Source organism: Ursus maritimus, unplaced genomic scaffold (genome assembly GCF_017311325.1).
Source record: "Ursus maritimus isolate PB19 unplaced genomic scaffold, ASM1731132v1 scaffold_27, whole genome shotgun sequence".
NCBI classification, from domain to species: Eukaryota; Metazoa; Chordata; class Mammalia; order Carnivora; family Ursidae; genus Ursus; species Ursus maritimus.
The window spans coordinates 36,121,550-36,148,034 of record NW_024425230.1 but is presented as its reverse complement, the minus strand read 5'-3'; the positions used below and the strand labels follow the sequence as shown (position 1 = coordinate 36,148,034).

Below are 26,485 nucleotides of genomic sequence, written 5' to 3'. Positions count from 1 at the left end.
TTATTTATTTGAGAGAAAGAGAAAGCAGGAGTAGGGGCAGAGGCAGAAGCAGAAGCAGACTCCCCGCCGAGCAGGGAGCCCGATGCAGGACTCTATCCCAGGACCCCGGGATCATGACCTGAGCCGAAGGCTTAAAAGACTGAGCCGCCCAGGCACTCCCTTAATTGCTATCTTTAAAAACATCTTTATTGAGATACAATTCGCATATCCTACAACTTACCCATTTCAAACTGAACAATTCATGGGTATTTAGTATATTCAAAGAGTTGTATAACCATCACTTCCATTGAGTTTAGAACATTTCATTCCTAGAAGGAAACTGCACCCCTCCCCACCGCTCCCCGGGACAACCAGTAATCCACTTTCATCCACTTTCTGTCTCTGTGGATCGGCCTAATCTGGGCATTCCATAGAAAGGAATTTATACAACATGTGGTCTTTTGTAACTCGTTCTTTCACTTAGCATTATGTTTTCAAACTCATCCATGCCCTAGCGTGAATCAGAACTTCATTGCTTTCTTATGGCAGGCAGCCTTCCATACTGATGTCATTACAAAGTTTGAAAATTTTCCCTACCATGCAAACATTTGATTTCTATAACAAAGCACACTACCGAACTCATCCATCCCTCCTTTCGGTTAGGTTGAGTCTCTTGGAAGAGGGACAGCTTTTCCTTGTTTCTTTAATGTCTATTTCATTCCTTCAAAGTCGGAGTCAGCCACAGAATGTTTGTTTTCAGAAGCTGAGTCGTATATAAGGTGCAGAGTGTTCTAGGTGTGCGTTTTGAGAGGGAAGGACTCTGCTTCTCCTTTCACATCCCCACGGCCTGACTACAAAGCAGCACAGACAGGCTCCCTGGTGCATGTGCAGCTGTCTCAGACCTGACGGTCCAAAGACCCACTGCCTGGTTCCCTTCCACTTTCTAGAACTTACAGTACTCACACTGGAGACACCCGACTCCCCTGTCGTCCTACACGTTGTTTTCTCTCTCTCTTTTAAATCTTTTTAAAAATTTAGGTATAACTTTGATGTGATATATGCTATTCATTTTAAATATAAAAATAGCATGCCACTATATTAAAAATAATTTGAAGGCATACAATCTCACTGCCTTTATGCAACTATGTTTTCATTTTGGCACACTCTTTGGCGGCTGTCCGTGTGTGCGCGTGTGCTCTTTAAAAATAAATGCAATTATAATGAACCAACAATTTTCCAACTACTAGTTTTTAGGTTCACATTGTAAACTGAACCCTGGACTGAGGGAGATCTTGGGCTGAAGCCAAGGCTGTGTTTGTGACTCTTATTATCCCAGAAAATAGGAAAGGGAAAACACGACGGCCTCTACAAGCATACATACATACAAGATGCAAACGCAAAAACACATGGACCCAGGGAGGAAACTCACAAGACATATACCTGTTTCACTTAACACGTGTAAGGCTGGACTCTGTGAAATAATGTGATCCAAACAAGACAGATCTCAGAGGACGGGCAGACACAGACATCACACACACACACACAAACACACACACACACACACACACACACACACACACACACACCCTACCAGGATTCTCTCCTGGCCCCCAGCTCCCGCAATTTCTGAATGCTGGGAAGGAACTCTTGCAGAACTCAAAAGAGCTCTGTGAACCCTGCCCTGGGCTCCAGCCACCTGCCTGCAGGCCCTTCCCGTCCTCCCTTACAGTCCTGGCCCCACACCTGTGTGCGCATAGTTGCAGATGACCATTCCTAGCCCCAGGTCCAGTGTCCTGACCCAAATTTCCCCACGTCAGACCTGGTTCCTCCCAGTACCTTCCTTGGCCAGAGCCTGCACCTGCTCCTTTAGCCACCGGTTCTGCTCCCAGGGGCACTCTGTCATCGGCACCAGGAAACCCACGGTGGGTTCCAGGGACAGAGGGGCTGTGCTGGGCCTGCAGGCCTGGGTCAGTAGTCCAGTTTGGGCAACAGCAGCTGAGTTCCAGGTGTCCCTGTGCTCTGTGAAGTAACCACAGTGACAACCATCTTGAGGCAACTGTGAGAACTTCAAACAAGACCCTATCCTTGAGGGCCAGGGCCCAGAGCCCGGCATAGAGCAGACCCATAAACAGCGTTAGTCGCCTGACCCTCAGTTCCCTACCCTGTCAGATGGAGACACCCCTGAGTCTGCATGTTCCTAGGGGTGGCTACGAGGCGGACGTGTGAAATAATTTGGACTGTGCTTTCCAATGTGAGATATCATGACTGCTGGGCTGGAAGGTTCTGGAAACTTGTTAAGGCTGGATGATATCCCGTTGTATGTATGTACCACATTTTGTTTATCTCTCCCTCGTTAGTAGATACTAGAGCTGCTTCCACCTTTTGGCTATCATGAATAATGTTGCTATTAACAGTGTACAAATAGCTGTTGGGGTCCCTGCTTTTGCTTCTTTCGAGTATAAACCTAGAAGTGGAATTGCTTGATCACGTGGTAACTCTTGGTGTAGTTGTTTGTTGTTTTGTGTTTGGGGGAACCACTATACCTACGTTCACCACAGACGCTCCAGCATTTTCCATTCCCGCCAACAATGCACAAGGGTTCAGTTTCTCCATGTCTTCTCCAACACTTGTTATCGTCTGTTTCTTTTTTTAAATGACACCTGTTCTAATGAGTGAAGTGGTTCAATGTGTATCTTTTTGTTTAAGACATCTTTCAAATGTACACAGTTGTTTTGTGTACATGTAAACTTTTACATAAGTAGCGTTATGTTACTTATCTCATCCTCTGGGTTACCATTTGCCCTTGGAACTGTTTTTAAGATCCATCCACTTGCTCTGTGTACAGAGTACTCTGTGGCCTCTGGTTTGCGCGTGCTCTGTCGTGGGCACCAACCGTATCCACGCTGTGTGTGCAGCGTGCTGTGTTGGTGGCAAGCTCTCAACATGGGTTATCGGATTCCTTACAGCAACTCTGCCAGGTAGGTGTGAGTATTATTTCCATTTTATGGAAGAGGAAACTGACATACGGAGAGTTAAGGGACTTGCCCAAAGTCACAGAGCTGAAAGAGATAGAACTGGAAATTGAACCCAGCTCTGCCTGGTGCCGTGGGCGGGCTCCCATGTGTAAGGTGCTGCACAGAGCCACAGACCGAGGTGCTCTCTCAGGTGAGGGTTCTAGTCCTGCCTCGATTCTGACTTAGGTCCGTACTGCCCATCACCTCCCTTCACCAGATGTCACTTCATGTCTGCGTAACATGAAGATGCAACAATTTTAAAGCTCTTTCTAGATTTGCCACTTGTTGATTAAACACCCTTTAGCTAATGGAAAAAAATAATCAGAATTGAAGTCATGTGTTTGTTTCTCTCCAGTGTTCTACCTGGGAGCCACTCCAAATGCACGAGAACCCTTTGGCAAGTCCATTTGCGAGGCAATTCCTGATAGGACTAACTACTCCCAGGGAAACAGAGTCGCTGCCTCGGGCCCCATCCCACCTCTCTTGAACTTTGCACTTACGGTGATGAAAAATTAACTGGGCTCATGTTTCCCTTCCAAGGACAAGCTCTGCAAAAGCTGGCCTGGCTGGGCCCCAGAGACCAGGCGCCAGAACAGAGTTCCTATCCATCCGGAGCCGCCCACCCATTCACCGCCCAGAGTCAAAGGAGCACGTAGGGTCCTCTTGGCACCAGGAGGAATCCATTCCTCAGCCCTCCTCACTGCTTGGTTGAAACTGGGCTTAGTCCCTCAACTCTTCTTGTGGAGAGACGAAGCCCAGAGGAGGAAGGACTAGCCCAGAAACAGCATTTGCTGGACTCACACGTGGGGCCGGCCCTGTTTTTCTGCATGCAGAGCTGTCCCTGTCACACGGATGACGGCATGCAAAGGAAGTGCAAGAAAGTGTGGTTCAGCCACACTAACTAGCTGCTGACTAGTTATTTCCTCCCCTCGGGAAAATGGGAGGGCTGAAAGAGGAGCTCTTCCCAGGCCATGATTGGAGACGGTTAGGTCCACACAGGGCCTTCCACTCCATTGAATTTTCAGATCTCTTTGGCTCCTGACCTCTGTGGGGCACATCGCCCACCTCCACGACACGTGGCTTCTGCCTGTGTGAAAGCATCGCAGGAGGGAACTTTTCACACGCTTTCTAGATTCACTGCTCTGCACGGTAACAACTGTTTGCTCCCTTCTTATAGCCGAGAGGAGGTGCTCAGTGGGGTGAAGGGAGCCAGGACGGAAAGTCAGGTCAAGTCACTGAGGGAGCCTGAGGTCCTGTGACTCTGACTGCCTCACGACAGTCCCATTTGAATGGTTTGATATTCCGTTTAAAATTAATGTTTTACTAGGGGGTGATGCCTGCAGGGGCCCTTTCTCCCAGGCACACGCCTCCTGTGCCTTGGTGCTTCTCTAGGCTGTGAGCTCCCCAAGGATAGGGGCCTTCAGCGTCCTTTTCAGCCTTCCCAGAAATGAAGGGGAGAGCTGTCACACAGAGGCATCCCATAGATGCGGGTCTAACAGAACTGTTCTCCATTAACCGCCTCTGGTAGCATCCGCTCCTGGGGCCCCAAGGTGGGGTTCTATCCCTTCAGAGCGCTTGACTGTTTGCAAAGCTTTTCACAGGAGATTCCCACAACTACCGCAGGAGGCTAAGAGGAAAGCTATTTCTGGCACTATTTAATAGGCGAGCAAACATTCCTTGTGCTGCCACAACAGTTCACCCGGGTAAAGAACTTTTGTTTTGCAAAGAGCTCTATCAGTGATGTCACCTTTGCCTGCCAGGCCCCTGGAAGGCCTCGAGCTGAATACACAGGCAAGAATGTGGACTTCAGCCTCACAGAGCACTGGGTTCAAATTTCAGCTGCCCCGCTTGGAATCCTAAGGATTGTATCGTCTAGGTGCCTCAGGTGCCTCACCTGTGAATGGGAGACACCAGGACACCTACCTCAGGGGCCATTCTGAGGATTAACGCAGAGGGCAGCTTTTGGGCTACCTGGAATGAAGAAAGCCATCAATCCATGTTGACTGTGGTTTCCTTTTCTTCTTTTGATGACAGCTGGGACGAAGGGAGTGAAACGTCATGGTACAGTGGCTGCAGGGGACCCTAGGACTAGCCAGGAAAGGGAAGGCCCCACTTGGGGTTCAGGGGTTCTCAGCGCCAAGCGGCAGGGGAGTTAGGAGGGGAGTGTGAAGAGCACAGCCCTTGGCAGCAGCTGACAGGCCTGTGGGAGGCCCTTCTCTCCAAGGCAGGGACCCCTGCAGCTACCGGGCTGATTTTGTGGATTGGGCCACACCTCACAGAGCTTTGTAACTCCCCACCCGCTAGCGGATAACGTCTTTCTCACCAGGGGGGTTTCCTGCTGTTAAAAACAAACAAAGGCTGTAGACACCGGGCTTAGAGGCCTGGCAGGGGAGGGGCAGCAGGAGAAACGCCCTGAGGGTCTGGAGTAACCCCTGACCCAGCTGCGGGGGGTTGTGCGTAGAAGCCCTTGAATTCTGCTGGCGGGGAGACAATCTCCGGGCGCCCCAAAGTCCTGGTGTTTCTTTGCTTCCCACCAAGCCTAAGTTTGAATACAGAAACCTCCCGAGTACACTCCCCTCTGCCCCACTTTTTGCAAGTTCGCAGCTTTGGAAACAAAGTTTTGGGGTGTCGAATTTCGGATTTTTTTGTATCATAAGATTGCAAACACACAGTAATGTCATCTCCCCTCCCCCAAGATAAATTCTAAAGCGCCCCCATTCATTCCTTCATGAACTCAACAGATGTTTTTGAGGCCCATTTTCTGCCGGGGACTTGATTCACAAGGCCCAAGGGACCTCTGGCTCCAGCAGTTATCCAGGGAGTCTCTGGGATCCCCAAATCCCCACTTCTGAGAGCCCCCCCATCCCAACTCTCTCTTCCGCACACAGACTCGGGGCTCTCAGCCGGTGTGATCTCACCGATGAGAGGAAAACAAAAAACAAATCAGCTCCCGGGGCTCCGGCGCCGCCAAGGCCCCTGCCCGGGATCAGCCCGCGCGCATCCTAGAGCGCGCCCCGACTTCCTGGGCCTCAGCCTTCCGTGCGCCCTTTCTCGGACCGGGGTGCCCCCAGAGGTGCACCGCCAGCCTCTGGCCAGACGGCGCTCGCTCGCTGCCAGTCTGGCCCTCTCCTGCCCGCCACTGCAACCGAGCTTCCTGAGTGTGGGTGCTGAGAGTGGACGCCACGGCAGGAGCGCGGCCCTCCCCTCTCGCCGCTCGGTTCCCACGACTTCCTCCCGGCGCCCGCCGGACTCGAGGTCCGGGCCGCACGGGGTCCTGCGCGCACCAGCCAGGGCCGCCGCCGGCCCGGGTCGCCCACGTGGGCGTACTCTGCGCCGGGCGGGGGAAGGCCGGGCACCCTCCCGGAGGCTGGGGGTGGGCAAGGCGCCCGGGGGCGGAGGCGGCGGGGCGCGGGGGAGGAGGCGGGGAGCCCCGGCGGCGAGGGGGCGGTGACAGCGCTTGGAAAGGAGGCTGCACGCGGATTTGCATGAAACACAGACTGGGAGCGGGCGGGAGCGGGAGCGGGGAGCGGGAGCGCGGCGCACGCCCCGGGCCGGCCCAGCGAGCGAGCGAGCGAGCCGGGAAGGAGGAGGGAAGCGGGGAGGCGAGGCTGCCGCGGCGGAGGGATCTGCGCATCAAAGCGAGCGAGGCGAGCAAAGTTTGGCTGGGGGTTGGACTTTCCTTCCTGGAGGCGGCACCCAAACAGCTACCCCGTGCGGAAACCCAAACTTTCTTCTGCCACTCTGAGTCTCGCGGCCGCCGCCTCCGCCCCGCGTTCGGGGCCTTCCCGACCCGGCGCCGCTGTCGTCCGCCCGCCTCCCCCGCCGCCCTCCTTCCCGCCGCGGGAGCCGCTCGGGGCGCAGGGCCGCGCGCCGAGCCCCGCTGGCTGCAGCGCCGCGGCCCGGCCCGGAGCACGGGCAAGTTCGCCAGGAGTTGAGGCGAAGTTTGGGCGGCCGAGCTCCCCTCTGCGCCCCCGGCGCCCCGCCGCGCCCAGCCCCGCCGGGGGCGCCCCTGGCAGTCCGCGTGCCCTCCCCAGCCATGTCGTCCATCCTGCCTTTCACCCCCCCGATCGTGAAGCGCCTGCTGGGCTGGAAGAAGGGCGAGCAGAACGGGCAGGAGGAGAAGTGGTGCGAGAAGGCGGTCAAGAGTTTGGTCAAGAAGCTCAAGAAGACGGGGCAGCTGGACGAACTGGAGAAGGCCATCACCACGCAGAACGTCAACACCAAGTGCATCACCATCCCCAGGTGGGGGGCCCCAGCGACCTGGGGGGCGCGCCCGTCCAGCCCCCAGGCGCGGCGGGGCCGGCCGGGTGGGGTTGGAGCGAGAGTGCTGGTGTGTGTGTGTGTGTGTGTGTGTGTGTGTGTGTGTGTGTGTGTGTGTAAGGGGGGGACAGTGGGAACACGGTCCGGAAGGGGCTGGAGGGGGGACCCCAAACAAGACCTTCTCTGGATTTGCAAAAATTCAGAGCCTGGGGCTTCCACGGGGCACTCTCACTTCCAGACCTCACATTCGTTTTTCGGCTCCGGGAAAGGGGGGTGCTGCTCAAATTGGCCGCCCCCACTCCGGGGAGCTGCGGGCTAGAAGTTGAGGCCCGCTTTGTTCAGCTCGGCGGGCCTGAGCCCCTCCTCCGCCGCCGCCTCCCGCCCCCGCGGCCCGCGCTCGTGGAGGTGGTGGTGTCTCTCCCTTTCTTTCCTTCAGTCCTGTCCCCCCACTTCTTTCCTCCGCAACAGGAATGCAGTCCGTACAGCTGGGGCTGTGGGTGAGGAGCGGGAGCCTCGTGATTGACAGATTCCTTCTTCGTTCTCTCTTTGCCTTCGGGATTAGCATTTTTATCGAGTATTTTTAGACTCGGTTGTGCCAGTCTCCCGCCCCCTCCGCACACACGCACTTTAGTTGCACTGCAGTGCCTTCAAACGAGAGACAAGTGGCAGAGGTTAGGGTCTTCTCTTCTCGCCCTCCCCCGACGATTTTTTGCCTGGCTTTCAGCCTGAGATTGCGGGCTGATGGAGGAGAGAGCGAGCTTCGAGCTGATCAGATAACAAAACGCACCCCAAAGTGGGCCTCGCATCGGCCCTTGCATTCCTGCAGAGCCCTTCTTCCCAAAGCGCTTTGCCATCTGTCTGGACCTCCTTTCTCCTCCGCATCGCGCTAGCTAGGTCAGGCTGGAGCTCACAGATGGCTGATAGAAGGGGTCAGTGACTTCTCTCCACTCCCCAGGGCCTTCTCTTAGTTTTGCTGCCCCTGGCTGGGAACGGGGGTGTGTGCGTGTGTGTGTGTCGGGGGCGGGGTGGGGGGGGCACCTTAGCCTCCTGCCTCTCTCTGTGGGCCCCCTTTAAAGTCTGATTCTGTACCAAGGGAGTATGCGTGTGCAAAGGGGTGGGATGTCCTTGGGGGTCCCAGGCTGCAGAGGAATGAGTAGAGGGTCTGCAGGACTTGAGCCCCACAGAAACTGTGGGCCTTGCTGCTGGGCCAGGAGTGGACTGCATCCTTGGCCACCTGCTTGGGGCAGCTGTACTCGGCCTGCCAGCCCTGTGAGGCAGGCACAAAGCAACATCTGTCCACAGGAACCCAGAACGGGCCTCCTCTGGAAATAAATGCCACATATGGTGGGAGTGCTGACTTAAAAAGTAATATTTTTTTTTAACTGGGTGGATCCAGTCAATAAAGGGGAGGGAAGGTGGTGTGTCGTCTGGGAAGTGCGCCCTGGGCGTGTGATCAGGAGCCAGAATTGACTTCAGAGGAGGTGGTGTGATGTGATGGGGTCGTGAGCTGTGGATTCTGGGCCCAGCTCTGGGTCTGAATTCTTCTTTATTCCTTTGGTTGGGGGCGGGGGCAGGGTGAGTGAGTGTCATACTTCTCCCATCTGGGGAGGGGTGTGCAAAACGTGCCTTCTTACCTGTCTGGGTGCATTGAGGACAAGTGCTTTGTGCCTTGAAACAGAAAAAAAGAAAGAAAGAAAGGCATCAGTTATAAAATGAGCAGCTGCATGAAGTGTTTTACAGTTTACAAAGCACTTTCACATGGTTTTAATGAGATCAAGAAAGAAAGAAACTCCTGGAACAATAGATGAGGCCGTCAGAGTGCAGATTTATCTCCTTTTTAAAGTTGAAAAAACTGGAGGAGGGAGGTGAAGAGGTTTGGCTTAGTGGACTTGGGACTCTGACCACATGTGCTCCTTTTCCTACCACGCGCTGCTGCTTCGAAAGTTCTGACTACATTCTTTGCTGAATGCGAGAGCACTGTCAGCTTGGGGTGGGGGCGGCTCTGGATCTTTGTTGGTAAAGTTGCTGATGTTCTGTCTTCGGGTTGGTGACTGATTGGAGGAGAGCCCTTGCTTTCTCTTGCCTTGATAGGGGTTTGCCCTCTAGGGAAGCTTAGCTAGGGCCTGCCTTTTCCTCCTCCAAAGTTCTCCACAGCTTGAGGCATAGGAACGGAAGGCTTTGGACGGTTCTGAGAGTTCAAGCTAGCTTGTGCCTGGCCTTCCCATATGACTCTGTTAGAGTGGCGCATCTTCTACCTGCCTTGGCAAGGGCCGGATATGAAGGTAGATTTTGTTTTTCATCTTTTCTCAGGGAAACCCAGTTGCTTGGGTGGATCCAAACAAAATGGATTTCCATCCCTGGATTTTGTGCCCACGCCTCTGGGTCACCTTGTCTCCCTTGGCAACAGCTGCCACTGTTTTGGTCGTGGGCAGGAAACTAAAGGCCACGTCTTGGGGAGGTGTCTAGCTGGCCTCCACGTTAGTGATATCAGTGTGTCTGCTAAGCCCCAAAGAGCGTAGTGGTGTTTGTCAAGTTGTCTGCTCTCTCTCCCTACCTTTTATAATGAGGGCTTTGGAAAGTTGACCAGGGGAGATGTTTAACCTAGTTATCCCATGGTGTGTGGGGGGGTGGGGCACTGAGTGGTTAAAACTACCCTGGGGTTTCAGGAGACCCCAGTCTGGGGAGATCTGACAAGCGTGTTTGGGCTAATATGTAATCATGATCAGCAGCCTTTGGCAAGGACAGCCGCATCCTAGGGTCTTCCAGACTGCATGCTTGTGTGTGTTACGCTGGCTCTAACCTGCCTCAGTGATCAGGAGAGCTGGAGCGATACAGGCTTACTGATACCAAGAATGTGAAAGAGACCCGTGCCAAGGAAGTGGTAAGAGCTTGATTTAGATACACCAGCAGAGAGGCTATCAGGATACTCAGAGGTCTGGCAGTCTGGGCAGAACGTAGACAAGTTGTATAACAGCATCTTGCTGGTCACCTGCCTGAGTATCTGAGTAAAGCAGCAGGCATCTTCCTGGCCTGGAGATAAGCATGGAGTCCTAGCATTTACCACGGAGAGGAAGAGAAGGTGTGCGCCTGCTAGGTCAGTAACCAGGGGCCAGGCACACTTAAGAATGACTTGTTTTGATGGACGCTGGTAACTTGTGCTTCCACCGACGGGCTCCATGCCTTGGCCCAGTTGTTGGGAGCTGGACCAAGCTTCTAGTCTGGTTTGTTTGGAAGGGAATCTGGGCTTTCTTGTGCCAACGTCCAGAGGAAAACGGGAGAATTGAACCAGACACCAGGTCTGACACATGCCATCTCTTCTTCTGTGACTCTGTTCTTTGAACATGGCCTCCTCCTGTTAGCCACCTGGACTTCGCCAGGCTACTCTCACCCTAGGGAGAAAGGAAAAAGAACGTCATCTTTAAGGCTCCTTTCTCAGACGTCTGGGGGCAGACCTATTACGAGGGCTGCAGGAGTGGCTTCTTTTTAATACCCTCTTGACCTCACTATCTCCTGTCCACCCACCTCTCTCTCTTGCTGCTGCTCAGAGCACCATTCCAGTCTAGCCTGTGGGAAGCAAGCCCACTTCTGGCTGCCAGGGAGGTGGTCCATCCACTCCTTTCTCTGGTTAACCTTGATTAAAGGAGTTTCGTACAGGGAGCGGGGCAGAGGAGGGGACCACAGACCACAGTAGCTGACTCTGGGGGCTGGCTCAGAGCTCCGGCTGAACCTAGGAGCCACTTGATGTTCCCTTGACATCTGGAGCCTTGGAACTTGCTGCTTACACTCAGGACTTAACTGTTTGGGCCCATCATGTTACAGACAATGCTTTGCTCACAGTTTCTGATCAGAGGTTACGGGCTTGGATCTTGTTGATTCCTTGATAGTTCTTGGCCCCCTCCCAGGTCTGAGTCAATATTCCAGGCAATGGGAGAGGATGCAGAGGTAAATTTGAGATGGCCCCTGCCTGTGAGGACCTTCCGCTTCAGTAAGGGAAACATTAATAAGGCATTATTTGAGGGTCTAACTGCTATTTTGTTTTTATTCGTCCCCATCAGAAGAAAAATGAGTTCTAGCATGGAGTGATTTGAGGGTGGGGGTGGGGACTATAATGTGCCTTTTAAATATTGTCGAAGTCACTGTTAGAAAACAAAATAATGTCAGCCATCTGTTTTCGCCAGAAAAAGCACAGAATTCAAGTCCTGGATCTTGCCATTTTAATATCTGGATGGATTTAGAGTTCCCTCTAATATCTCGGAGCCTTCATGGCTGCACCCGTGACATCAGGGTGATATAAGGCCTATGGAAATGTTTTGTAAACCAGGGAGTTTGACAGATATAAGTGTTATGTTTTTAGCCTTCTGCGTTCATCACTCGGTCATTACTAAATTATTTACTCATTTGTTAAATACCTGTTACCATGCACAAGGCAGGACACTGGTTCGCAAGGAGCTCCCTGTCCAGAGGGGGAGAAGGACTTGGCCAAAGATACAGGAAATGAGCTGCAGCTGAGGGATGGACAAAATGCCCAGGGACATGGGGACAGACCGTTAATTCTGTGGGAGGGGGTGGGGAGAGGTGGGAAGGGTCAATGCGAGGAATTATCATCCAAAGGAAGTTTCTGGACTACAGTGTGATCATGTGAATTTTTGGGTACGTGGTGATACCGGTCTACAAGAATGAGGATGTCTTTATCTCCTGTCTTTTGCTAAACTGAGTGCTATCGTACTTCATGGCCTGCGCGGAAGGGCGAGTGACCTGTGTGCAGTATTTACCCTGCTTACAGCATTCTCTCTTTGAAGTAAAAAGTAATTTAGTATTGCAAACCTGAAATTCAGGTTTCCTCCGTGGGAACGGTGACTTTAGGTATGTTAGCTCAGAATGTAACAAAGAGTGTCAATAAAAACCGGATAACTTCTTGATGATTGTGGATACTTAGAATGTCAGCATTTTGGCGTGAGCTAGCTTTTTAGGTCTCTGGTTAACGCTTGCTGAACTAAATCCTGTAAGCCCGAGTTTCTGCGTGGACATAAGAGCTTCGAATGATCTATTTTTAAAAATCTCTGCAAGGATGTCAAGTTTCAAATAACCATTTTAATCGTGGAAAAAAAAGCCAGCCAATCCAGTAGTCATTTAGTTCTGATGAGAAATGCAAGAGGCTGATGAAATCGAGAGAATGTGGCTCAAGCTTATCCCATCAGGAATCCAATTAAAACGAGTTTTTGAAAAATAAATATTGGTTTAATAATGTAAACTTGTAATTGCTGTATTATTTTAATGGAAATAAAATTAACATGATTTAATGGACTGAGCGACCATTAATTTTCACTCGTTAATTTATTAGGGGATTTTAATGCCATGTAATGTACAATACAGCCATTGTTCTGTGTGAGCTCCTCTATGAAATAAATAGGACCAAGCAGCGCTGGGCTTTAAAAATTGAAATCAGACTTCATTCCTACTACCTTATTCTCCCATCTTTTTTTTTTTTTAAAGATTTTATTTATTTATTTGACAGAGAGGCAGCGAGAGAGGGAACACAAGCAAGGGGAATGTGAGAGGAAGAAGCAGGCTTCCTGCCGAGCAGGGAGCCCGACACGGGGCTCGATCCCAGGACCCTGGGGATCATGACCTGAGCCGAAGGCAGATGCTTAAGAGCCACCCAGGTCCCCCTCCCATCTTTTTTATCCACGTTGCCCCCAGCCTCCTATGCGTGCTATTAAGTTCTCTGAAGTGGGATACAGCTTTCTCAATCAACAAGGCTCATGATTAGTCATAATTAGCTTTTGTCCTTTTCTGCATTGAGGTATTGACCTATTAAAAAAACAAAACAAAACAAGAAAACTCTGCCCCCTTCCCCAAATCCACATCTGATATTAGTTGGCTGGGAGGAGAAGTGCCCAGGAAGCTTGCTCCTGAGGGCAGCCTGCTGAGCATGCCCCGGGGTGGGGGCTTTTACCACCTTGTAAAGACAGGATGGCTGGGCTGTGTGGGGTGGTACTAGCTCCTCCCCAGAGAGGGCGGGGACCCATCTAGTGACGGCTGAGAGGTTCCTGGCCATGGAGCCCTCAGTGTCTCCACCTTCGAGCACAGTGGTTCCTGGAAACAGTTGGAAACGGCCCTATTAACCCCACCCCGCAGAAATTTGGTTTCTAATTTTACTCTATGCCAAGTTTCAGAACAAAGATCCCCAGAGAACTCGTCCCGTTCATTTGTCTGCTTTCCTGCGTTGTCCCTACCTGGAGCCAAACCCCATGCTAGGTGGCGGGGTGATGTAGTGAAGAAGACAGGCACCATCCCTACCCTCTGGTATCTTCTAGTCCACTGGCTGCCAACATGGGTTCTTTGCATGTGTAATAACGCTGTAGGTGTTCCCCCTGGTGAATCTGTAAATACTGTTTTCTTGACGCCAGAGAGCCGAATCCCTCAAGCTCTACGGTTTACTGACTCCCGCCCGACGGGTAATTTGCGTGTGTGTGTGTGTGCGCGCGCGCACGTGCGTGTGTGCGTGAGTGTGTAACATTATTCTTTGTTTTGATTTAATTAACAGTTTTAGAAATAACAAATCTGTAGGACAAGTCACACTATCCGCTGGTGATTATCCGAGGCCTCTGCTTGTAAACAGCAGCCAGCCACAGCGGCACATCGCTGCAGAATGTTTTGACAGAGAGACTCAGTTGAAAATGAAAACACAGTAGAAGCCTATTAATTAAGAAGTTTGGCTAATTCTGGACTAGGCTAAAGTTTGTTTAGCAGGCTTTTTCTCCCCATAAATGCTGTCAAAGAAAAATTCATCATAAACAAAGTTTTTGGGGTCATTTTGGAGGCAGGAGTCAGCAGACCTGGGTTAGGTTCTAGGCTGAGCTCTGTTTCGGATTGCCTGTGTGACCTGGGGCAAATTGCTTAACATCTCTGGGCCTCAGATGTTCTCAGTTCATAGGTGAGCTAAGCCTTATTGGAGGGCCTTTCTAACACTGACGTGGTTTTCATGCAAGCATTTCAGGAGCTCCCATTTGCATGCATTCGGTTGAATAATAGATCACAGGTCTTTCTTAATTATTAATGTCCTAAGAGCCTATCAGTCTGGTGCCAATTAATGTATACAAATGAAAGTAATAAAACTACTGTAATCCAGTCTTAATTTTGGTTATGGTACCCTTCTGTCCTCCCTGCCTCTCCCTTGGACCCTGTGAGTCTAAATCCCTGAAATTTAACTACCAAGGAATATAAAAACTGAATTCGAGGATAAAGACACGAAGGCTGTGTGTCTTGAGATGCAGCAAGCAATTTTTCTTCTTTTGTTGCTATTTTTGGCCATTCTCAGAGCAGGAAGTTTACTTACACTAATGACCACAGACGCCTAAAAATGGCGAAATGTTAAGAGGTGGGCATTATAAAGGATACCTGTGGAAAATGTTTGCTCATATGTCAGAGCTTACCCAGGAAGCCTCCTTTATTTATTTTCAAGCACCTATATAAAGAAAGGCTATACTTGATTTTGAAAGCATTGTGCCTTTTGTTAAGAGGTTACATGTTGAAACCCCAGCTAGGGAGTGAAAAGTGAGTCTCCCCCGAAAAAGTACTTTTTCTGTATGCCATGGCCCTCCATGCTGACACCAGGCAACTTTTTCTCCCGCTGCTTTGCTCCCAGTTGAGGACGGGAGTACCGTTTAAGACACACTGTGTAAGGGCTTACCTTTGAAACCTTGGGAGCTGTAAATCTGGTTGCTTTTGCTGCCCTATGTTGCATCACTGATTGCCACGCCAAGTTGTAGCTCTGAGGTGTCACCTTTTTTTTTTTTTCTTTCAGACTGGACTCTTGAAAATAGTGATGCTTTCTGGGTGTGTGTTTTTTAAAGGTCTGTTTTTACGCTGTCACAGCTCAAAAACGCCAAAAGGCATTTTTTCCTTAAAAAATCACCTCTGGGCTAAGCCCAACTGTGGAGTAATGGATCCAGAAAAGACTTTTTGAGTAGTTACAAGTGGCTGAAAGCAGGCACGGATGATGGAAGCTGGGTTTTTCCTTCTGCTTCCAATCTTTCCTGTTGTAAAGTCTCTCTGACCCTCGTTGAATTCGGGCTCAAGTGAGCCTTATTTCTCTGTGTGCATGGGAGGCCAGGGTGAGTTAGTTTGCCCTGCTATCCCTTTAAATTTTTGCACGTAGCCATTTATCTCTAACCAAACAGATTCTTAAAATATTACCTGGGGAGCGGGGGGGGGGGGGGGACGTGGGTGGACAGGAAAAGCCTGGTAATGAGGAAGGAGCAAAGGGCGCTGGAGTCTGACAAGCCTGGGTCTGAGCCTGCCAGTTGCTGGCTCTGTGGTAACCGTGGGTACATTTGCTTCAATTTATTGAGCCTGTTTCCTTATCTGTAAAATGGGGATGGGACTGCCCCCCCCCCCCCCCCCGCCAGCTCACTGTTTGGAGAACCTCAGTTTACATAGTAACAGAATCCACCTCATCGATCCGCAAGGGCTCCCAAGCATGGCACTTGTTGGGGGAGGGCTGGGCGAGCCACTGAAAGAGAAACAATTCATATTCTTGGGTGGTTCTGCCCTCCCACTCCCCTTCTTTATTGTCATTTAAAAAATTGTTTGGCTGACTAAAAATAATAGTATTGAAAACAAACTTTGATGAATCAGTGCTCCTGGGGCGGGGGATGGGTAGAAGAAACGCCGGTGACTCATGCCCTCGTCTCGATAGCCTGCCCGTAAGTGTGTGGAAGTGCATGATGTTTATTGTTGCTGGGGTTTTTTTGAGACCCGGTTGGAAAGCAGTTCCGGTCCCAAGTACCACCTCACCAGTCGGCTTGGCTGTCAAGTAAGGATGGTCAGCCCCGGCTGACCATGGCTCCGAAATGACCTAGACGCGGGTGGTGGTAGCCTTGACTGCCCTTAGGTGTGCACAGGAGAGGACTCATGCCTCAGGGCTGGGCTTTGGCCCTCCTTCTGGCTGTGCGCTCCTTCTCATGCGGCGGAGCTGTAGGGCCAAGGGGTGGCCCGTCTGGAGCCGGCATCAACTCCTTCCAGGCTGTGCTCTGGGTCCTGACCCTTCAGCTCCTTGCCCCGGTGGTCTCAGGACTGCTTCCAAGTCCTGGGTGAGCTTCCCCTAGACCCATCTGCCCAAGGAAGGGCATACGGCCTCGGCCACGGACGTGTGCGCCCCCGTGGGCCTAACGTTCTGACAAGGCATGCAGGGCAGGGGGATGGAGGACTTGGATAGAATTCACACTCGTGGCATCTGTATGGGTGTGCATGAAGCCCCTCTGAGTGTGTGTGATGGTGCCAGGGGGTGGGCTGGCATTCGGGCCCGGTTCTCCCCGAATGTCCGCATTCCACCGTGAAACCAAGGGGCCGGGGAACTCTAAATGCAAACCTGGCCTTCCAAGGTTGCATGAAGGTATTTGTCAAGGTAGGAGGATAGACTATATTCTATGTATCGGTTCGTTATCTTGACTTGTATCGTTTGAACGTAACATACGGCACGCGGGCCTTTGCATGTCCTCTGCTTGGGACCCACCAGTGGTGGGGCAGGCCTGTTTCTGGCACCTCCTGTCTGTTGTGGAGCCACGACTGAGGCCCAGCCTCGGTGGTACCACTGTATGGACAAGACTCTGGGGACTTCCACAGGGATTGATTTCCTTCGCCTTGAACCTGGATGGGTGTGGATTACAGCTCAGGGAGAAGGCAATACGTATTGTAGCCGCCTGTCTCAGGAGTGGAGCTGAGAGCCAGACGCCCACTCGCACATTTGTCCGTTGATGCATTTATTGGGCACTGACTTTGCGTTGGGCCTCAGGGGCTATGGTGACATTGAGGAGAGGTCCTATCTCTGAGCTGCATGGAGGCATAAAGAATCCCACCGACCACAGTGATGGTGGGCTTGTGGGACAGACATTCTAGTAAAGGTCACATCAGTGTTGATTTGGGAGCCCAGAGGAAGAGCAGCTCTCTTTGGGGGGGGAAGGCAGGAGGCTTCCCGGAGGAGGTGGTACTCCAGCAGGACCTCGATGGATGGATAGAGCATGCGCGTGGGGCAAAGGCTGCCTGGCGCACTGGCCAGATGGAGCACAGAAGGGCATTTTGGGGTGGTCAGAGCGTGGAGGGGGTGTGTGGCCATAAAGGAACCGGGGAAGGCTACTGTAGGCCCGGCTTGGCGTTTGGACCTTGCTCTTTGAGTACCTCGGGGATTTTCAAGTAGGGGCCAAAGCCACTGCTGGGTTGGGACTTCATTTCCTCCCCCACTAGGCGGCCGGTAACAGCAGCTTTTCTGCCTGAGTTATCCAGGTCAGAGTCATAAACCCTTACACTACCATGTGGACAGCGTTAGGCTATGTCTGGGCCCGGGTGAAAATAGTGTTTTGTTCGCCGTCAGGAGAGAAGACTAGCTGTCCAGCCAGGAGGGCTCCGGGAGCCCAAGTGTTCAGGTAATGAGCTGGTGAGTCATGCCCGCCTCTTGCCATGAATTCCTTGGGAAAGTGAGCCTAGTGGTGCCTGGTCCCTTCAAGCAAAGGCCTAGAGACCACATCTCGGTGTCCCCCTTGACGTCCCCTGTGCCTGGCACAGCGCCTTAGGTGGAGTGTCCCTGGACAGTGTTCTTCCGTTTCTTCCTTGATGACCATCTAGGCCAGCAGGCCTTCCGCTTCCTGACCACACTGCAGTCAGCAAGCATGCCTCCGTTCTCTCCTGCAGACTCACAGAACACTGTAAGTGTCTTAAAAGGACAGATTATATTCCCTAATAAGAGAGCAACATCATTTATTAAGTTAGTGTTGTTCATTTCTTTTCTTTTCTTTTAAAGTTTATTTACGTTTCTTAGTCATCTCTGCACCCAACGTGGGGCTCGAACTCACAACCCTGAGATCAAGAGTCACACGCTCTTCCAACTGAGCCAGCCAGGCACTCCAATGTTGCTCATTTCTCTTAGCCCTGAGAGCAAGCAGAAAACATGCTGACCATTTAGGGATGGGATACAACTTACCGTATCTGGTTAGAGTCAGCTTTCTGTTGGTGTTGTCAATGGAAGCTGACAGATTTCCAGAAGATAAAGTTTTGTGTCCATGGACTGCTCGTGGTTCATGGACCATTTTCGAAAAGGCCGATCGAGCCCTACTTCTGAAGGGACAGCATAGGACAGTGGAGAGCTCTGGGTTTATGTTCAGGAGATCCACGTTCAAACCCCTGCTCCCCACTTGCTGCTTTGGTGACACGGAGATGTCCCCTTGCTTCTTTGAACCTCCTTTCTTCATCAGTAAAATGGCAACAATAATACCTTCCTCAGTAGGATTATTGACGTTATTTATGTGGATAAGCTATGCATTCAAAGCTCTTGCAGGCTGGACAATATTACAGTGTCACTTCCTATTTCTTTATGAAGTGCAGCTCTGTCGTATTGCCAAAGATGCTTTCTGACAGAGACGGACTAAGGCTTGCAAATCCACACCCAGATTTTCACAAAAGCCTTAGAGAAAAATCACGAAGGATGTACACAGTTTAATTGGAGTATGAACTCAGGGCGTGCGTGCTCTGGGGCCCGGTGCCAGAAGCTGAGGCCAGCTGATGCTCTGGGCCTCACCTGAGGAATTGACTCAGTTGTGTTGACCTGGGGCCCGTCCCCTGAGCCCTCTCACCTTGGGGGGGGGGCAGCATGAAATGAGTGCTGACTGTATACTAGATGCTATCATGGGCCACCGATCAACTGGTTGGTCTTCTTTCCCCATCTATAGTTCTCTGAGAAGGATGGTTACTCGTGTTCCCAGGGGAGGGGCTGAGGCTTTGAGGGGTCAGTGGCAGAGCAGCAATCTGAGCTCAGATCTCCGGTTCCTGACCCCGGCTGTCTGCCCCCCGGCTCCCCAAGAAAGGGCTACCATTCTCACCATTTTCAGTCTCATAAGCATGTCCAGGTGATTGCCTAGGTAAGTGGCTTTAGGTCTCGTGCTAAGAGATGGAGCCGGATTTGTCTCAGAAGTCCTAGCCCTTCTAGAATCTAGGGTGATGACAGAATGTATCGACCAGACTGGGACACTTTTAAGAGTGAAAAGGGGCACTGCTGTTATTAGTTATGGCCAGAAAGTGAGCGTGAGCCTGGACAGTCCAGCCAACCTGCCAGGGTAACTGGGAGCATTAGCTCAGCCCATTCACATGGTACTGCTAAGGGGTGAGAGACTGAGTTACTTACTGCGAGTCCAGGAGAAGTGACCTTGCCTAAGGTCCCTTAGCAAGTTGGCAATGTAAGATTTGAAAACGGGGTAAGGCCTTAGAAATAATCAAAGTGAGGTTATCGCCAGAGCTTCCTTAATTGGAGTGGGAGTTAGGGAACGTTTGGCTCTGCTGGTGGTTACTCTGAAGGGAAGGGGACAGAGGGCGGAGGTGGGGGGGGGCAGCGGGAAGATGGTAAGGCATTCAGCTGGCTCTAGAACGTCTGTGTCCTCTATAGGCCATGTCCCTTCAAAACCCAGGAGATGCCCTCAGGCTCAGTGCAACTGAGATGATATTTAATGGCCAGGAGCGGAGACTTCTTCTGGAAGCTGACCTCTCCTGCTCCCCTTTTCCATTTAGAGGCCTCAAGGATCCCACTGGCCGGTGGCTGGTGCAAGTTTAGTGGATAATCCTTCTGCTGGGGAATTTTGGAAGGCATTGAGGAATTAAAAATAACAGCAAGCATGCCTTTTCTTTCTCTTTGATTGTGGTAAATGCATGGAATGTGCCAGGGCCTCTGTAAAGCACATGGCCCCAAATAACCCCTTTGCCAGTGGAATTCTGTAGAGAACATGGAAGGGCTAGGAGCCATTCCCCTGCTGCTTTATGTTCTCAGGGTTTGTTCCTGTGACCTTCTCCTGCTCCGAATCATTTGTTGGAAGTCTGGAGAGAGACTTGAGTCCTCTACGTTCTCCAAGCTAACGGCTGTTGTAGGCGAGGCCCTGTCTGATGAGCTCCAAGGAGCGCAGCTGGAGTGACAAAGAGGACCGGTCACAGGCTGAGAAAAGGGAAGTGTAAATTCAAGCCAAACTTGGCAGCACTTGCTTGGAGAACTTGAGCTGATACTGTGGAGCTCTGGTCGTCATCCTTTGTGGCTGCGCCGTGTCTTATAAATAGAACAAGATGCATTCTCACCCCCCCTCTCTCTACCCCACAGACACAAGGAGGCATGTGTGTGGGTGAGTATGGGCAGGGAGTATTAATTATTTATGTCCCAGTTCTTCGGAGAGACATCGTGGGAACTGGGCCCTGGGCTCCATGGAGATGACCAGGCCATCTCGTGGGTAAGGCTGAAATCTGTTGCCGAGCTCCGGCAGTCCTGACCATTCCACCCTCTCCTCCGCAGCGGAGGCCCTCGGTCCCTCCTGCCTGGTACTGCACTAAGCCAGTTGGCCCTTCCCTCTCTGGTCCATCCTATAGCCTGTATTCCGTATCGGGGCCAGACCCACTGCATTAGGATGCTTTGGGCTGCAAGTCACCTGAAATCCAACGGACACCTTCAGCAGTGGGGAGGTTTATTCTGTCTGCGAAGTTTGGAGGCAGGGAGGTTTCAGGCTTCAGCAAGGACTTGGGAGCCTTCTGTCTTTCTGCTCTGCCTGTCTTCAGCCTGAGGGTTTCTGCCTTCAGGCTCCACCCCCCGGGGTCCAGGATGGCCAGAGCTGCTCCAGGCACTAACTCTCTTTGCACATCCAGGGGGCAGAAGAGGTTGCTTCTCCGTGGGGGTCTCTCTCTCCAGGAAGAGCCTCCTGGGCTCTCGTTGGTCAGTGTCGTGTCACGGGCGGTCATGGCACAAGTAATGGATTGTGAGAAGCCTCTCGAAGTCAAGGATGGAGGCTCTTCCTTTGACTCGTTCCGGTACTTAGCACCTGCTAGGCGCTGGTGAATTTCAGTTAGTGCTTGTGGATTGCTGCTTACCGTCTCTGCCTGGATTCCTGCGCACTCCCGGGCTGTCTTGCTAATTCTGAGGTTGCAGTGGAAAACCATTCAGAGACCAGTTCCTGCCCCGCACAGAGCTTACAGCTGAGAGGAGATGAAGAAACAGTTATGTAACTGTGTGTGGGTGTCTAGCAGGTGGATCGTGGCCTTCGGCCATGCGGCATCTTTGGGAGAGGTGTGAACTTGGGGTTCAGGGAGACAAACGGATGTGCGACTCACAAGGAAGACCCCTAGAGGCCTCCAAAAGCCATGCCTGAGGGTGGCATCTTGTGACCCAAGCCAAGTGGTTTTAAGCAGTTCTGTCTCCACCCCTCCGGTCTTGTTTTCCTGTTGACAAGATGAAGGCAGAAACTTGCCCTTGGTATGGAGTGGGGGAAGGGTTCAGGGTATGGAGTGGGGGAAGGGTTCAGGGTATGGAGTGGGGGAAGGGTTCAGGGTATGGAGTGGGGGAAGGGTTCGGAGCTGAGCGCCTCCTGCCCCCGGGGGAAATTTTCTAAAGGTTCCTGTGGTATTCTCATTTCAAAACCCTGTGCAATTTAATGGCACGCTTACTGTCTTTGTGAGTCTCACCGGCTTTGAATCTGCTGGAAACTTTCTCTGAAAGCATACAGACGAAGAAATGAGAATTCTATGATGTTGTAGCGGTTAAAAACAAACTGCTGGTTGATTTATGTAATTTGGGGGGTTGTTTTCTGGTGGAACTTTCGGCAGAGATGGAATACCCTGGAGTCTTCCTGTCGCAGAAAGCTAATAACTGACTTCAGGTTGGCAAATGCGTTTCCATTCCAATTCAGAGAAAACAAAAAACAAAAAACAAAAACCCAGAGAGCCTGTCCCAAGGCCTCCTGTTTCATTTTCCCATTGATCTAGATGCTGGAATAACTCAGGACCGCGGGGAACATCTCAAAGCTAATTAAAGATGTTTGCTTGAGGTTTGCCTGTTTTTCTTGCTTGATTGAAAGAGTTGCCATTTTCGCTTTTATTGTTAAAAAAAAAAAAGAGAGAAGCTATCACCACTGCTGATCCACGAGATGGGGGTTGGGGGTGTTGCACACTTCAGTAAACACATGACGTCGTCCTTCTGCCCTGCGAACACGGTCCCCCACAGCGAGGGACCTTTGAGCATAGGCCTGGAACCAAAGCAGCTACTTTCCCTTGAAAATTCCCGGGTTTCTAGGAGTCGTGGCCAGGTGAGGCCGAGCTGTCCCAGTGTGAGGCTGGGATCTGTTTGATCAGCTTTGGTTCTGAAGTTAATGGCCCGAGCTCCCCACTCCCGGAGGGAGAGTCAGCGTGTGGGGAGGTGGAGGGCCTGACTGCCATCCCAGGGTGCCCCCAACCCTTTGTTTAACCACGGCTGTGGACCAGTGGTCTCAGATGTTTACCATCGCCTGTTTATAAGAGGGAAGTGTGGTCATACTTCTATCTCTCTTGTGGGCTGCACGGTTGCCTTACTGGGGCTCTGTGGGAAGTGGTTACCGTTAGGAGGAGGGTAAAATAACAGTACTCACAAAGGGACTTTGATCCAAGAATCCTTTTGAATGTCATCTTTTGGCCACCGTGTTTTTAGTTTTATTTTTTTGCCTATCGGCCTTCGCTTCAGTAACAAAAAGAATCAAACCACGGGCTGGACCTCATGCTACCCCAGCTGGGCTGCATCAGAACTGCCCTGCATGGGGCTCCTCGCCCTGGGGTTCATGGTGGGGGCGCCCCCCCCCCCAGCTCTGTGTTCCTCCGTAGCTAGAGACCCTCTGAGCCGCTGCACTCTGGACATCAGCACTGGAACGTCCCAGCCACACCTGGGATTGAACTTGTGCCTTTCCTTTCGGTCCTCCTCCCACAACCTTCACTGGTTTTCTTCTTCATTCTTGGTAGAGCCCAGGTTCAATGAAGTGTTGACTCCTCGAGAAAACAGAAGCACGCATGGAGGGAATGCAGTCCCTGGGTCCTGTTGCTTCCATGAGGCCGAGGGGCCCTCGGCCACTCCCTGGTGGAGGTTGGCTTTGTGAATTCGGGGAAGTCAGCTTGGCTTCTCTGGGTATTGGTCTTTGCAGCTACAAAATGACAGGCTTGAGAGAATCTCAAAGCTCTAAATCAGCCGTAATATTTCCTGACTCCTCTGACTTCTGGTATTTTGCTGTTTTCTTTTTTTTTAGATTTGTTTTTTATATTATATATATAAGATTTTATTTATATGAGAGACAGAGTGAGTGAGCATGAGCAGGGGAGGGGGGCAGAGGGAGAAGCAGACTCCTCACTGAGCAGGGAGCCCAACATCGGGCCGATCCCAGGACCCCGAGATCATGACCTCAGCTGAAGGCACATGCCCAACCGACTGAGCCACCCAGGTGTCCCTATTTATTTAATTTTGAGAGAGAATAACTTGAGCACAGGCACGCACATGTGGAGGAGGGGCAGAGGGAAAGAGAATCTCAAGCAGACTCCCTGGTGAGCCCAGAGCCCGACGTGGGGCTCGTTCTCGGACCGTGAGATCATGACCTGAGCTGAAACCAAGAGTTGGATGCTTAACTGACAGAGCCACCCAGGTGCCCCTTTGCTGTTTTCTTGATGCACGTTTTCCTAGGGGATGGATCTAAGCTTTCATCTGATGCTCTAATTTCCGAAGTGGCCCAGTCCTTAATGATCTTATGTAATTCCGTTATAGTCATTGTTTAACTCTCCAGAAATTTACTGAGCGTCTTAGTTGGTGGGGGCCACTGCGGTCCAGGAGTTGTAAATGCTCTGCTGATTTGGACAGTCAGGCCTACTTCTTCCTTTCCGAAGCTTCCAGGCTTGGGGTGGAACAAGGCCCACCTGATGAGAATCTACTCCTTGCTCCTGGGCCAGGGGAAATCAGTCTGCAGGCAGAGAGGAATTCCCATTTAGCCCAAAGCACATGCTTCCCGTGCGTCTAGGCACCAGCTGCAGTCCACCCGTGATGCTATAAAAACACAGGAAGGAAGGGAAACGTGTTCGCAGGTTGGTTAGAGATTTTAAACCGACAATCAGTGCTCTCGTAGCCACAAGGGACCAGAATCCACTCCTGGCTCTTGGTCTGGTAGGCCCGCAGCTCAGCCCCACAGGGCGCCCTTTTAAAAGTGCAGTAAGATTCTCTTTGCTAATGGCTTTTTCCGTGAACCTCAGCCAGTGAGTAGATTCTTTGAGGATTGCAATTTGACAAACGCACTCAGGAATCTTTAGAGAGAAGCATCATTTTGTCCTCAAGCTGTTTGAAGGCCACTGAGGCTTGGAACCTTCCAGAGATTAACTGGAGGAGGGCATCCGAAAGCCTCCGGTAAGTGAACAAGAACCCTTCCTTGGACGCTGCTTTTGTCAAGAGTCTGTCCGCGCAGTCAGGAGAGAGACCCATAAGCAGAAGGCCCCAGTAAGCCAGCGTGGTGCCTTTGGGAGAGTCGCTGGACTACCCCAGCCCCTGCTTTCCTCCTTTACAGACCAAAGGCGTTGGCTTACCAGGATTATAAAGTTTCTTCCACTGTAAAAATTCTGATTCTTGAGCTTGCATTCAAAGAAATGACTGGCTCTGTTATTCATTCAAATAGTTTCGGGATCACTGTACAATCGCTGTGGGGGCTAGAGATTGGGGCCCCCAGAAGACAGAATGGAAAAAGATTTGAGGTTCAAGGTGAGCTCTGGTAACTGGGACTCCTGCTTCAGAACGATTCACATTTGGTTGTCAGGCTCCCTGCGGAAGGTCCTTAATCCTGGAGGCTTTAGAAAACCTTTGATGACCAGACCTCAGACCAGTGACTTCAGAATTTCTGCAGGGGGGCCCTGGGAATCAGTATTTTAAAGTTCTCCTGGTGATTGTGGTGTGTAGCCAGGATGCGGAATCACAGAACCTAGATCTTATGTAAAGCTGTGGTTCGGTGTTACCGGTGTCTGTTCTGGCTGGAGGGGGGAGTGATCGTGGTTGCTTAAAAAATAAACAAAAAGTGAATGCACACAGCAGTGTTCTAGATTCTCGAAGCCTGTTGGTTTGGCGATCACAGCTGCCGCTACCCTGAGGTTTAGAGCTCCAATTCTCTTGTATCTCTGGGTCAGTGGTTTCTCAGTATCTCTGCAGTAGTGGAACCATCTGTAGTTGGTTATTTCTGCTCAGGAAACTCCGAGCCCTGAGTGTGGGGTGGAGCCAGGGCAGGGGTGGAGCCCAAATGGATTAAACAGGCCATTACACACACCCATATATATATATATATATTTTTTTTTCCCCCCCAAGAAACAAAGTCAGAAGCTTTGGCCAATGTTGGCGTACCTTTGTGTCAGATCCTTGGCAATGCCCCGGTGGATTCCAGGGGCTATGGAAGCATGTAGGCTGTTCTCTGTGCTTCGGTGACCGTGGTCCTGCCCTTGGTTGAGAGCCTCTGCCACTTCATCAGCTGTAACATTTAAACACTCCCGTCTGTGCCTGATTGTTAGTGGTTCCCTGCAGGGAATCCATCCCTGCGGCCTAAGAAATCTGATGGGGCACAGCTGTCCGGGTTAAACATTAATGGAAAGGGCCCGAATGGGAAAGGACAGCTAAGTGAATCTCTTTCAGGTGGTGGTTCGGAATGCAAAGGGGACTGCTTAAGTTGGTGTGAAATGAGCCACAGGAGAAAGGAAAACTTGTCAGTTCTCATCAACTCCAAAGAGTTTCACAAAGTGGGAGGATGTTCCAGGAGGTTCTAAAATGACAAGGTTTGAGAAGCAGCTGTAGACACATGGGCCAGACGTAAGTTGCCGTTTTTGAGGTGAATGAAGAGTGCATCAGTCAAGTATTTATGAAGCTGAGAAATGGGAAATACGGCCCCTGCCTCCAAAGAGCCTGCAGTCTCCCTGCGGGCTTGATACCCAAGTATGGGGCGTAGTGGAGCAGGCCTTCTCTGCTGTGGTCACATGGTGAGTACCGGGGTGTTCAGAGGGAGGCGGGGATGGGACAAACGCATCCAGGACTGTGGGTCTGAGCCAGTGAAAGGCCACCCCGCTGTTGTGCAGATCTCTCCACTCCACTTTCAACATGATGTGATGGTTTTGGGGGAGCAGCCCTGGAGGGCTCCCCCTTGCTAGCAGGAATGACTTTGTTCTCGCCCCCATCAACATTCTTTGCTTTCAAGAGTAAATTTTCCTTTAGCAAAGGAAATTTAGTGAATTTCCTTTCAAAACTTTCTGCAAGGGAGGGGTGGTCTTTGCCAGACCCCTGCTTTGATGACTACCATCTGCCCACCTTAATTTTCTGCATAGTTTCAGTTGGAAAGTCTTGCTTTGCTGGACTCAGAAACACCGTGTAATCGATTGTTCTTGGTTCCGGTGGCCACCCGGCCCCC

The 26,485-nt window shown here is 51.4% G+C and overlaps 1 protein-coding gene across 1 annotated transcript in view; it reads left to right on the top strand.

Annotated features, from left to right (window-relative positions):
* Positions 1 to 6,908: 6,908 nt before the first annotated feature.
* SMAD3 (SMAD family member 3) overlaps positions 6,909 to 26,485 on the top strand; it is a 109,972-nt gene continuing 90,395 nt past the window's right edge. Inside the window, exon 1 of the mRNA XM_040643075.1 lies at positions 6,909 to 7,235. Coding sequence (XP_040499009.1) covers positions 7,030 to 7,235 — 206 coding nt within the window. The 5' untranslated portion in view covers positions 6,909 to 7,029. The remainder of the gene's footprint in view (positions 7,236 to 26,485) is intronic.